We start from the raw sequence: 13,572 nt of genomic DNA, 5'->3' as shown, positions 1-13,572 counted from the left end.
GACATTTACTCCGATTTAGGTGCAAGTGTACCAAATACGAGTTTATGTATCTCCCGTCCTAAGAGGGGTGTCCCTTGACGTCATCTCCAACGAAGAGTGCGCCGTTAGGTATATCCTCGTGAGAACGTCCAATATCTGTACCTCCGGAGTGGGTGAGTCTACTCCTCTTTCCTTTCTGTAAAAAATTGTAACTACCTATTTCTGTAGGGGTGGTAGGTGCTTGTAACAGTGATTCAGGCAGTCCCCTGGTGGTCGACGGGGTCCAAGTGGGTATCGTGTCCTTCGGTTCGGGAAGTTGCGTTGATGAGAGCCCCACGGGATTCACTACAGTCAGTTCCTTCAGGGAGTGGATACGACTGAAGGCTGGAGTTTAATTTGTAATTGTAATATATGGTAGAATGTGGAAAGTTGAAACAATACACGAATGTAAATCAATCAAGTGTTTATTCTTTGTATTCAGTAGTTCTAATCTAATCTACCGGTTTACTGGAACGGATGTTGATATCACACTTTTTAGATTCAGGGTTAGATAAAATAGGTATTTTTTTAACTCTTTAATTTTTTTTAGGAGGTTTAAGTTTGCAATGCAAGTAACAAACATTAAAAAAGTTCTTGCGTCTTCTAAAGACCAGTTTTATTATCAATAATTTGAGGTTTGCTTATTTCTAATATTTATCTCTTTTTTAATAATAATAATACTGCCCCACAAACAAGAATCTACACAACGACATGAGTACATAGATTGTGTGTATTTTTTTTATGCTGAATCCGAATCGGCCCAAAAACCGATTTACCAAGTAATTTTTTAATAAAAATCCCTTAAATTTGGGTGAAACCACCAACAGACCAGAGTCCTACTTACCCCTTTAAGTCATACATTTCTCCATTCAATATTTTTGCCTGAATTTTGTTACCGCGGATTTTTGGGGTCGCTGATTACGAATTTGAAGTTCAGATCCGAAAATTCCTGAATAAAAGATGGGGGATCCAATATGGCGAATGTAAAAATCGGAAAAGCATTCAGAATTTCAAGATTACGCTGAAACTTGTTACTCGTTGGCTTTCAAAGTCGCCAATCACGAATATAAAGTACAGAAAAGTTCACTCAATTTTACACAAAATGTATCAATTTGTGTCCACACCCGATCGAGTGAAATTTTCACTTATAATCTCCCTAGTGCTTGAATTATTACCGGACATTTTTCCGAAGGAACGCATTTTTTGAAAATTTTCTAGAAAAATGCGTGATTGAGGAAAAATTTCCGGACATTAATTCAAGGACGTGGGGGTTTCGGTAAGAAAATTGTACAACCAAAATTTATTTTAAAAATTTGACATGTTTCATTTGGAAACTTATTTCGCCAAAATAAAGTTGGCTTGACATTGTTTTGTGGTGCATGACATATTTTTAATGGTTCTTAATAAAACATAAAAAACAATACGTTCCTTTCACTTTAGTAATAAATGAGACATTTAATTTTTTAATTCAAATATTTACCTTTGCAATACACTTAGTATTACTAAAATAGAAGGAAAGTAAGTTTTTGTAGAAAAGCAATGTCTGTGGCAGTTTATCAAAGATTCTTATTAAAACATAAAAAAAAACATTCCTTTCATTTTACTAATAAAAAAGGCATTTAATTTTTTAATTCAGATATTTATGTTTGCAGTATAACTCACTTAGTATTACCATTGTATAAGTAAATAAAACAGCGCATTGCATTCACTTTAGTAATGAAAAAGGCATTTAATTTTTGAATTCAGACATATTTACTGACAAAAACTGGAATCAAGAAAACCTTTTCGCAGCTATTCAAAAGATTTTGGAGGAAGATATCCCTTCATTTTTACGTAAAACCAGGGCTCAGCACAACAAAATTTCATCAAATTATTACATATATTTTATGAAACACAGACATCTGATGGAAATGAAAAATAAAGGTAATAATTATACTGCTCGTTACTATCCGTTGCGAAGAGAAGAGTTCCAGACGGAATTTCAAAAACATTTAGCGTTAATAGAAGAAATTTCGGAACAAATATTTGGTAAATAATAATTTGTATCTATTTATTATTTTAAAATAAATAAAAACATTAAAGAGCAAAATTCTGGATAAGTATTTGATGATTTTTGAACCATATGATAGATGTCAAAAAAAATGTCCACTTATTAATTTTGTTTGCCTGGCTTGGCAGGAGGAAAAAAATTTCCGAAAAATTTGAAGGTTGCCATGGGCAACTGTCGAAATTACAGTATGTAATTGGCTTAAAATGACAGGTGTAAAATTTTCACTCTATTAGTATGAGTACAACTAATATTTTGTTAAGTGAAACTATTTCAACAGAAGTGAGTGAATTTCACTCAAATCCAAGTTTCTGCTAACATCAAGTGAGTGACTTTTGAGTCTATTCTTATTGTAAATCACCCTGTATTTAAATTTTAGTTTAAATATTATATTAAAGTCAAAGTACTAAGCTGCCACAGTGGTGTTTACACGGATATGTTTTACACACAACATTTTAGGTCGCGATTAAGGGAATTGGTTAACTGATCGAACGAATAGACTGCCATAACCTATATTAAACGTTACAGATACGTAACATTAAACTACTCGTTTAGTTAACCAAATATTGTTTTTAATTATTGTAATCAAACCACTGCATTTAAACGTAATTTTCACCAAAATAACCGGACACTTGTCCAGCACTACACGCCATACACCACGTCACGAGATGATCTAATGGGGACGATGGGAATAGACAAAGACAACGCACTACAACCATAGAATGGGGTGAGGTCCCACAATAATGAAATGAGGACATTTACTCCGATTTAGGTGCAAGTGTACCAAATACGAGTTTATCTGGAGAACTAACTTAACAGGTACCTATTTTTGAGTGAAAGTACTCAGGTTTAGTTCAAATATTGTCACAATAGTTAATGGATTCTCTCCGTACCTTTACTGCTTTCACACACTCCGATTTTTTGACATCACAAAATGGGTAAAATTATAGACCTAAAAATGTAAATGTGATAATTGAAGTAGAATTATTAAGTGATAGATATGAGACACGTAACGAACTTTTCCAGCAGATATCCGACACGGTGTACTTAGAAAACTTTGCATAGAACAAACATGGGATTTTTTAATATCTTGAAACATAAAAAGTCGGATTAAAAAATTGATTGATTGATTTACTCGTTCAAGGATTTTAAGAACAAAGTATCGCGAGAAGTATGTGCATTATACAAAATAGATAATGAGTTATCTATTATCCCTTTACAGATATTAACCGTCGTTTATAAAAGTTACAACCGTTCGGAGGCCTGCACCTGTGACCAAAGGTATCTCCGAAGATGAAGTTCGCGTTGTGTTTCTTGGCTATCGTCTCCTGGGCTGCGGCTATGCCCGCGGAAGTCTCTTTCGATGCGCTCGAGGGGGTAAGTATCGTTTTCTTATTCGTAATTTTGAAGCGGTTTTAAGTTTGAAAGTTCTAATATTAAGTTTTGTTGTAAACTTGGTAAAATTTTTACTGAAACGTTTCTATTGATGAACCAAATTTATGCGACGATTGTTTATCTCGTGGCAGAGATCATGGGTGGTATAGTCTTTCCAGTCTCATTTGAAGAACCAAGAGGTTGGCAGTAGGTATGTACCATATACAGATCTGGCCGCTCAACTGAAGAATGAGCGCGCGAGCAAACGCGGCACAAACGTAGCCGCACTGGGTGACGTGGCCATAAATTCAGTTGTCAACAAATAACCCAGCAGTGCAGCAGTGCAGTGCAGCAATCGCTGTACTAAGTCGAAAGTGGATCATTTTGAATAAATAAATCGGTTTTGCCAAAAAAACTATTTTTGTTCTTATCTTCAAATGTCTTGTTTACTTTGTAACACACCTTAGAATCACCCCGTATGACCTTCGCGATAAGTAAATATTTCTTGTTTCAGCTTGAGCTGGTCCCAAACAACATCTACAAGGAACCCATCAACCCAGCAAAGCCCGAAGACCTGCCTGCATCTAGGGTCATTGGTGGTGTGGAGGTGGCGCCCAATTCTATCCCCTACCAAGTCGCGATTGTCATCAACGGTCTCAGCTTCTGCGGGGGCTCCCTGATCTCCACCAACCGTGTCTTGACTGCCGCTCACTGCACCGTCAGGTAATTCTCTTGATCAGCAGGAATCATCTCCAGAGCTGTCACAAATTTTCATCCAGACATCTAGACGCATTCATTTAATTTATAACGCGTTTTCACGTTTTCCGTTAAACACTTAATCTTCTAAGTATGTGGTGAAAAAAGTCAGGTTAATATCAACCTCCTTTTTCATGTAACATATATATTTTTCCCTGTAACATTGAAAGTAAGCCCTAAATCAAAAAAGTCATTCTTTATTTTTTGTTTATTTGACGATTGCGAATCAAAAAAGTTGAATTTTGCATTAGCAATGGACGAAAAATAGTAGAAAATCATATGTACATTTGGAGCAATTTTTAAAATAAGTAAATATTTATAAATAATGATGAAGCTTTATGAACAAATAGTAAAATATAAACTAATGGAAAAAATTAAGGATCAAAAAAAAAATCTAAATTTTCGGCGATTATTCAAATGGCTGTATCTTTGATAAAAATGGTCGTATTGGACTAAAAAAAAAAGAAAGCAATTTGAAGCTTAATGTTTCTCATTATTGGATCTTGCAAAAAAAAATTCAAGTAACACGTATCGCGCAATCTTAATGAATATCATGGAAAAAAATTTTTCGAAATTTTTTTCGATCATATTTTTGGTGTACGGACTTGAAAAAAAATTTTCCAAATTAACCACCTTATGGATTAGATAGGTTGTTCATTTAGCTTCAATTCCTTTTTTTTTTTGTCTCGATACGACCATTTCTCGCTGATCTATCGGACTTTGAATGAAAATGGTTCATTTTCTCTTTGTTCATCGATATCTCAGGAACCAATGGTTGCACAGAAAATCGACGGTGGGTTTCAGAAACTTGAATGAATTCTCTACAAGGTCCTGGCACGGTTTTTTAGAAAAAAAAATAATTTTATCCTTAACATGATTGAAAAATCGTAAAAAATAGGATTTTTAGGGGTCTTCTAGAAAATCACGTGCCACATTGAGAATATTGGGAAAATGACTAAGCCCTACAGAGTTTCAATTCGATCCAGCAAGCCGTTTTTTTGTTTCATTCGATTGAATTTTATAAAAAATTAAAGGATCACGTTTTTTTTGCCTTTAAATGCTTTGTAAAAAAATTAATAAAACATTTTTTCCTGATTTTTTTTACGTTCTTATTGCAGAAAGCGTTTGCAATTATGAAAAAAAAAATAAATTTATTCGAAAAAAAATTTTTTTTATTTTTTTTTCAGAAATTTCGCAAAACTGCCGGCATTAGCGTTACCCAAAGCGTACCACGTGGAGGTCGCACGGTCGTATTTACGCTTCTTTTACACACGTGCGAAAGGCGTTTGAAGTTATGACAAAAAAAAAATTTTTTTTAATTTTTTGAAAAATGTTTTCGTTGCATTCACTCCTGAAAATTTATCTCAGTAATCCTCAAGCATTTCCGACACGATTCCCCTACTTCATTTCGTGATTATGCTGACCGAATTTTAATTAAATTTAAAAAAGTTGATACCCCTAACCGAATACTGACCTCGGTCTACACCCTTTTCAGAGATTATTGCTGCGATACTTCTGAATTCATAAAACGCTTTTTCCGAATTTACACAACACTAAAACAAATAGTTTTTTTCAAACCACCTTTTTTCAGTAGAAAAAAAATTGAATAAACATAACTTCAAACGCTTTTCGTACGTGTGTAAAAGCGTAAATCCGACAGTGATACGCTTTGGGTAACGCTAATGCCGGCGGTTATGCGAAATTTCTGAAAAAAAAAAAATTTTAAAAATTCTTTTTTCGAATTTTTTTTTTCATGATTTCAAACGTTTTCTGCAATAAGAATGTAAAGCAAATCAGGAAAAAAAATGTTTTTTTTCATTTTTTTACGGATTATGAGCATTTAAAGGCAAAAAAACGTGATCCTTTAATTTTTTTAAAAATTCAATCGAATGAAACAAAAAAACGGCTTTATGGATCGAATTGAAACTCTGTAGGGCTTTTAGGGGTACAATGACCTGTAAAAGGCATATTTAACATTTCAAAAGTTCAGTCATGTTAAGGATAAAAAAAATTTTTTTTCTAAAAAACCGTGCCAGGACCTTGTAGAGAATTCATTCAAGTTTCTGAAACCCACCGTCGATTTTCTGTGCAACCATTGGTTTCTGAGATATCGATGAACAAAGAGAAAATGATCAATTTTCATTCAAAGTTAGATAGCTCAGCGAGAAATGGTCGTATCGAGACAAAAAAAAAGAAATTGAAGCTAAATGAACAACCTATCAAATCAAATAGGGTGGTTAAATTGGAAAAAATTTTTTCAAGTCCGTACACCAAAAATAAGATCGAAAAAAATTTCGAAAAATTTTTTTTCATGATATTCATTCAAGATTACACGATACGCGTTACTTGAATTTTTTTTTTTTGCAAGATCCAAAAATTAGAAACTTCAAGCTTCAAATTGCTTTTTTTACTCCAATACCATTTTTGTCAAAGATACAGCCATTTGAAAAATCGCCGAAAATTTAGATTTTTTTTTTGATCCCTTAATTTTTTCCAATAGTTTATGCGGATTACCAACTGTTTTTTGAATATGAATTTTGAAAACAGAAAAGTGAAAAGTAAGGAGTGAAAAATTGAAAAATACTTACAAAAAAACAGGCCCTAGATGATACAGTATAATTGGTTTGCATTAGATAAATTTCGTCAATATCCAGGGGTTCCCCAAGGGTCCGTTCTGGGGCCACTCGTATTTGTTACTTTTATTAATACTCCAATTGAATACGTTGTTGTTAATTACTTGCTCGATGCGGACGACCTTAAGTTATTTTTGGAAGCTAGTGTATGTCAATTCTACCCTAAAAATTTTGCAACGATGGATCGCGTGGTTTTCGATTGACAGAATTGTTAATTATGAAAATTTCAAAAAGTTTATCGCGTACCGTGAGTTTAAATTAAGGTTTAGAAAGGGCACACAATGTTTTAGAGATACTTGTTATCATAATAAAAAATGATCAATACTAAAAATACCTATTTTTACACTTTTATAACCATTTAGAATTTTTTTTTAATTTTTCAAGATTTTACTCTATTAATTACAATTGTTTATCGCCGAGAGATTTTTCTATGCAATCGACAAAATCTTGCACACATAAAAACTACGTTGTAACCCCCTGCTTTTTAGCCAAATACGACAGCATTCTACAGTGTAGATTCTGAGATATACTTCAATGAATTAACAGAGAGATCATTAAAATAAGAAAATATATATTTTTTAAATTTAATCATTAAAACGTGAATTTCGTGGAATGCATTGATGAACAAACTAATAAAACTTGATTCCCATAATATAACTATTTTTTAAAGGCAAATGAAAGTGGCATAATTCTTTTAAACTCAAAATTCGTGCAAAAATTATTTATTTTATTGACTTTTGATGACATTTGTATTCCTCTCATTGCTCTCAGTCGAATTCGAGTTTGAACGTGAAAAAAATATTAATAGACATTTTATTGCACTTTACGACGGGGAAAGGTGTAGAATTATATTATTAAAAAAGTAACTCGAAAGAAGTGAAGCAAAGTTGGCAAATTGCAAATCAGTAGCAAAATTACGTATTTTTTCACTTTCTCTACTGTTCACGAAAATCTAGACGACTTTTCGGAAATCATCATTTTATGCTGTAGGCAATCAAATTACCTACAGTTAAAGATAGTCTTATTCCACCAATTTGTTAACAGTAAAATAAAGAGCGAATTCACGAGCGTCTTTCGCCTGATCCCGGGACAATTTGTTTATAAGGCTGTTTGACATGTCCTACTTTGTTAGTTGCAAAATGGTACTTAATCAATCATTATTAGAACCTACATCAACGATATTAACTTCTAAAATTAACGTTTAGTAATTAAACAATTAGTTGCAAAAAAAATTAAATTAACAACTAACTGGAGCAACAATTTGACTGAAATTGGATGAAACTACAGGAAAAGATAACTGTTGGGGTGCTCAACAAATACCCGCAATCCGGACTCCCAATTTCAAAATGGCGGCCTATTGCAAAATTATAGTCGAAAACGTAAACGCGGTTATCTTCTGCCCAAGTCAAGGTATCGAAATTTGATTAAAAAAAAGGATCGAAAGGTAATTACATTATCTCTCATCTTACACAGATGCTTTTTTTTATATCAACTTATTTTTTTTTCGCTCTTTCGAAAAGTAAGATGGTCCTTTTATGTATTTAAAAATAAAGTCAATTATTTCTTTGAAAAAAAAATTATGAATGGATGAAAATTTACCGAGGTCGACGTATAAAATATTGTTTTTTCTTCAAGCGTATAATAATACTTATATTATATAGTGCAACACCTCCTTTAGAAGCAGCCTATTGTTTAACTAGTACAAATATTTTTCATTTTTTAACTAGTAAAAAAATGTAACAATGTGTAGGTAAGTATCCTAGCAACGAATTAAAGATTCAAGAAGCTTTGACGTTTCATTAAGTGTCAGTTGAAATTTGATGTCGCGTCGGGTCGTTTTTAAAATGTCTGAAGAAATGCAGTGCACACCACCAGAATTACTGGAAATTGCAAATACATCAGTGGCAACACTTATACCAACAAAGTCGAGAAAAATTTATGAAAATGCTTATGATAAATTCATAAATTGGGCAAAAGAAAATAATGCACATATTTATTCAGAAAATGTGATGATAGCATATTTTACAAGATTATCCAGAACACTGAAAAGTTCAACTTTATGGGCGCAATATTCAATGGTAAAATCTAAATTAAACATAGAACACAATGTAAATATTGAGAAATATTCAAAATTAATTACATTTTTGAAACGACAAGGTGAAAATTATAAACCAAAAAAGTCGAAAGTTTTGTCTAAAAAAGAATTTGACGAATTCCTGAATAAAGCACCTGATGATAAATATTTAGCAACCAAGGTATGTACTTTTTAAATTATAGGTAGATATATATTTAACCTTTTTATATTTGTAATACAAAATTTTGTTATAATTTGTAAACTTCAAGTTATTTTATAGTATCCATTACGAGAATAATAAACAATTTTCGGAAATAAAGATAGCTCATTGGAAGAATGTTGTAAAAACTCATAAATATAGATGTCTTAAAATTACGTCATGTTTTAGAATTTCCTTGCATTTTCCAACTTTTTTTATTGTTACAAAATTAATAATTCTATATTTTTTAGGTTGCACTAATATTTGGAGTCACAGGAGCTTGTAGATGCGATGAACTCATTCAAGTAAAAGTTAATGATGTAAAAGATTTGGGAAATATAATATTAGTAAATATTCCCAATACAAAAACTAAAAAACATCGTTCATTTACCATAATTGGAGAGTTTTATTTAAATTTATACAGAAAATATGCTACTCTTCGGCCAAAAGACATAACTTTTGATAGATTTTTTATTAAATATCAAAATGGCCATTGTCATCGTGTTGTAATGGGCATACATAAAATTTCAAAAGTGCCAAAAGATGTTGCATCATTTTTAAGGTTGCCAAATCCACATGAATATACGGGGCATTGCCTTAGAAGAACCTCGGCAACTATCTTAGTTGATAATGGTGGAGACATTACAACCCTAAAGCGACATGGTGGATGGAAATCTACCAGCGTCGCTGAAGGATACATTGAAGATTCTGTAAACAATAAGAAACAGATAGCGATGAAAATATTAAACCCATTAGAGTATAATGAACCAAGTACATCAAGCGAAACTGTAAATATTGATCCTGAAAATAATTTAATCGAAGACTTTTCTGTTAATAATGGTACAATTGTTAACACTGAAACTGAGAACCTTATTACAAGTAACGTATTCAACGACAGAACTGTAAACTTTGAAAAAAAGACAGCCAGCAGCGCTTTAAATATCAACAACTGTACCATACAAAATTGCACATTTAATATTCATGTTAATAAATAAAGTTTGATGATAGACATGTAGGTAATTTAGATGTTTATTCGTTTAATTCAAATTAAAGAAAAATAATTGTTACATTTGTTTTTTTATTCATGAATAAAGTGGTTAAAACTGTCATGTTTAATTAATCAATAAAATGTATAAAATGTATAAAATAAATAGTATTACCTACCTACTGATTTTATTTTGTGCTGAGATTGACCATCGCGTTATCCGCTATAAATTTTCAAAATTAGTAATTTTTTTATATTCACGCTTGAAGAAAAAATAGTATATGTCACTCGGAGTGGAAGGCTCATGTGTTTTGCCCAATTTGCTCAGCCTCGGCGAGCAAACTTTTGGGCTCAACACATAATGATCGCCTTCTACTCCTAGTAACATAATATAGGTACTATTAAAATTAACTGTTACACTTTTTGCGTAAATTGTGTCTAGAATATCAACATTACATAAGTATTGTATTTTATAGTATTTAAAAGAATTGTTACATTCAATTCTACCATATTTTATTTAATGAATTGTATTGCTATTGCTTTTGATTGGGCATGTGTTTGGTCTAATTCGCCCGGATTATATCCGTTTATTGGGCATTGCCTTTACCTAATTATTGTATTCTATTCAACGAAACAACATTTCAACTTCTATTCTTCACGTACTCTCTTCCAGAGCTGTCTTCGTCAACGTCAGACTTGGAGCTCACGCCTTCAACTCCAACGAGGCCACCCAGGTGCGCATCACCAGCACCAGCATCGCCAACCACCCTAACTACGGTCAGGGCAGTTTCGCCGGCAACGACGTCGCCGTCATCAGCTTGCCTTCCGCTGTGACGCTGAACGTCAACATCCAAGTCATTCCTCTGGCCGCAGAGAACGCAGGCACTTTCGCGGGAAAGAAAGCCCGCCTGACAGGATGGGGAAGGACTTCCGACGCTTCCAACGCCGTCTCGCCAGTCTTGCGTTCCGTTTCCCTCGAAATTAAAACCAATGCGGACTGCACACGTTTTTACGATAGCGACGTAGTGGACGGCAGCATCTGTACCTCTGGAACAGGTGAGTTGCCTTAAAAGTGCTGCGGTGCGAGATAAATCGAAAATTTGTGCCTCCAGGTATCGTGGGTGCTTGCAACGGCGATTCTGGTGGTCCACTGGTGGTCGATGGGGTTCAGGTGGGTGTCGTTTCCTTCGGTTCTACACAGTGCCAAGCCGGAAACCCAACTGTCTATGCTAGGGTCACTTACTTCCTGTCATGGATTCGTGAGCAGTTGTAGATTTTGCCAGCGCGACGATCACGACTGTCCAGATACATTGGAATAGGTTTAGTTTTGAAAATAAAGCAAATTAAAAATAATCAGATTGAGTTTTTTTCCTGATGGTCCTGATAGACCGGGCAAGTTTGACAATAAATCAGCAATTTTTTTCTGATGAACCGATCGAGTTGCGGTTTTCGACATTGTCTTCGGAAAAATATCAGGAAAAAAGTCTATATATTACACTTTGGGGCTGGATCGAAACTGCATTGCGGGTGCATAAAGTGCATCTTGGAGTGCATCAATTTTTCCGAATTTTCTAAAAATGGTAAAAATTGACTAAAAGTTGTAGAAATTAGGTTTTCGGGGTCGGAGATTCCGAATCTGACCCTGAAAAATATGCCCGAAGGCCCTGGGGCTCTCCAGTGGGGCAAGGGGGAGCCTTCTGTAAAACATCGAATAGCTGAGTAATTGCCTTCTAAATCCCCACTCGGGGGTTTTTGGGGTCAGGGATTTCGATTCTGACAGTGAAACGTATGTCCAACGCCCCTGGGGCCCCCCAGGGGGCAAGGGGGGCCTTCTGTAAAACACCGAATAGCTGAGTAATTGCCTTCTAAATTTCCACTCGGGGGTTTTTGGGGTCGGGGATTTCAATTCTGACACTGATAAGTATGCCCGACGCCCCTGGAGCCCCCAGTGGGGGCAAGGGGGGGGGCTTCTGTAAAACATCGAATAGCTGAGTAATTGCCTTCTAAATTTCCACTCGGGGTTTTTGGGGTCGGGAATTCCGATTCTGACACTAAAAAGTATGCACGACGCCCGTGGGGTGGGCTTTCTGGAAAACATCGAAAGGCAGATTTTTGCAATAAAACTGCTCCATCCGCTTACCAACCATGATCTTGTAGGCTTATCTTTACATTGTAACACACGCAAATTTACAGAGATTAGACAAGAAGGGTAAGAAAAACTAACAGGAAATTAATGAGTCGAAAAGAATCCACTTTATTCTGAGAACCAATTTTCTTTTTATTTGCAAGGCAATTAGTGAGACAACTACTATCATATGTTTATCTAACACTTTCACTATCAATCACAATTTTCATCATCAGTACTGCCATCACTGTCTCCATCACTATCATCTATTACATTTTCGACTATTTCAGGATTGGAACAGTTGGTTCCAAAACAATTTGTACATGCAATTGTGCATGTAATTCCATGCTTCCTGCACCCACAAGATCTGCATTGTCGATAATCGGATTTTGTCGCCTAATTGTTATGCATTATCCGCAGTCGCACGGGCCCAAGAGATTCTTTTGAAAATCCATGATCCATGAAATATTCTTCGGTTTTAAGGAATATTTCTTTGATTTAACGAAATGTGTCTCTTGGGAACGGATTGTCCAGGATTTCTCCAATTCTACGACAATTTTTCTCAGTGATAGACAAGCTAAGATTAATGGATATTTTCCAGTGTCAGATTCGGAATCCCCGACCCCGAAAACCCCCGAGTAGAAATTTAGAAGGCAATTACTCAGCTATTCGATGTTTTACAGAAGGCCCCCCGTTTGCCCCCGTGGGGGGGGCCAGGGCCGTTGGGCATATTTTTCAGGGTCAGATTCGAAATCTCCGACCCCGAGAACCAGATTTCTACAACTTTTAGTCAATTTTTACCATTTTTAGAAAATTCGGAAAAATTGATGCACTTTATGCACCCGGAATGCAGTTTCGATCCAGCCCCAAAGTGTAATATATAGACTTTTTTCCTGATATTTTTCCGAAGACAATGCCGAAAACCGCAACTCGATCGGTTCATCAGAAAAAAATTGCCGTATTCTGGGTGATTTTGGTCAAACTTGCCTGGACCAGAATACGAATCCTTTTTAATCAAATCAATAACTCGAGTTATAATTAGTTTTTTAAACTGCGTTGCCACTTGCTTTTATAACAACTACATTGTGCGAAGAAGTTATGGAAAATAACACAGCAACACAAAAAAAAAGAAAAGTTGTCTGTACTTTTCATGCGACATATGTTATCAGTAGTATTTTTGCCTCCTGATCAGGAATCCGGTGTCAGAATTGAGCTATCGCATCACAGGAATTTCCTAAACTCAAAAAGCAGGTAAAAAATAGCAAAAATTCAGGAAAAAGTGCTGGGAAAAATACAAAAATTTCTTTTTCCTGTATTCAAATGTTTATTTATATAGGTAATCCAACGTGAATCGCGGTCAA

The 13,572-nt window shown here is 34.6% G+C and overlaps 1 protein-coding gene and 1 pseudogene across 1 annotated transcript; both read left to right on the top strand.

Moving 5' to 3' along the window:
* The window catches only part of LOC111692096, a 7,612-nt pseudogene extending 7,018 nt beyond the window's left edge, over nucleotides 1–594 (top strand).
* Nucleotides 595–3,278: 2,684 nt separating this feature from the next.
* On the top strand, nucleotides 3,279–11,439 carry LOC108910627 (brachyurin). The gene is made up of 4 exons (XM_018715305.1): nucleotides 3,279–3,442; nucleotides 3,954–4,162; nucleotides 10,760–11,142; nucleotides 11,199–11,439. The coding sequence occupies exons 1-4, from the start codon at nucleotides 3,359–3,361 to the stop codon at nucleotides 11,357–11,359; spliced, it is 837 nt and encodes a 278-aa protein (XP_018570821.1). The 5' UTR covers nucleotides 3,279–3,358; the 3' UTR covers nucleotides 11,360–11,439.
* Nucleotides 11,440–13,572: the final 2,133 nt, after the last annotated feature.

The sequence above is a fragment of the Anoplophora glabripennis genome, unplaced genomic scaffold (assembly GCF_000390285.2).
Source record: "Anoplophora glabripennis isolate ALB-LARVAE unplaced genomic scaffold, Agla_2.0 scaffold884, whole genome shotgun sequence".
NCBI lineage: Eukaryota > Metazoa > Arthropoda > Insecta > Coleoptera > Cerambycidae > Anoplophora > Anoplophora glabripennis.
This window is presented reverse-complemented; position numbering and strand designations above follow the sequence as displayed.

Coding starts and splice junctions, on each gene's coding strand:
- LOC108910627 (XM_018715305.1), top strand. CDS start 3,359: ATGAAGTTCGCGTTGTGTTTCTTGGCTATCGTCTCCTGGGCTGCGGCT. Junction 4,163..10,759: donor GCCGCTCACTGCACCGTCAG/GTAATTCTCTTG, acceptor ACTCTCTTCCAG/AGCTGTCTTCGTCAACGTCA. Junction 11,143..11,198: donor CATCTGTACCTCTGGAACAG/GTGAGTTGCCTT, acceptor TTGTGCCTCCAG/GTATCGTGGGTGCTTGCAAC.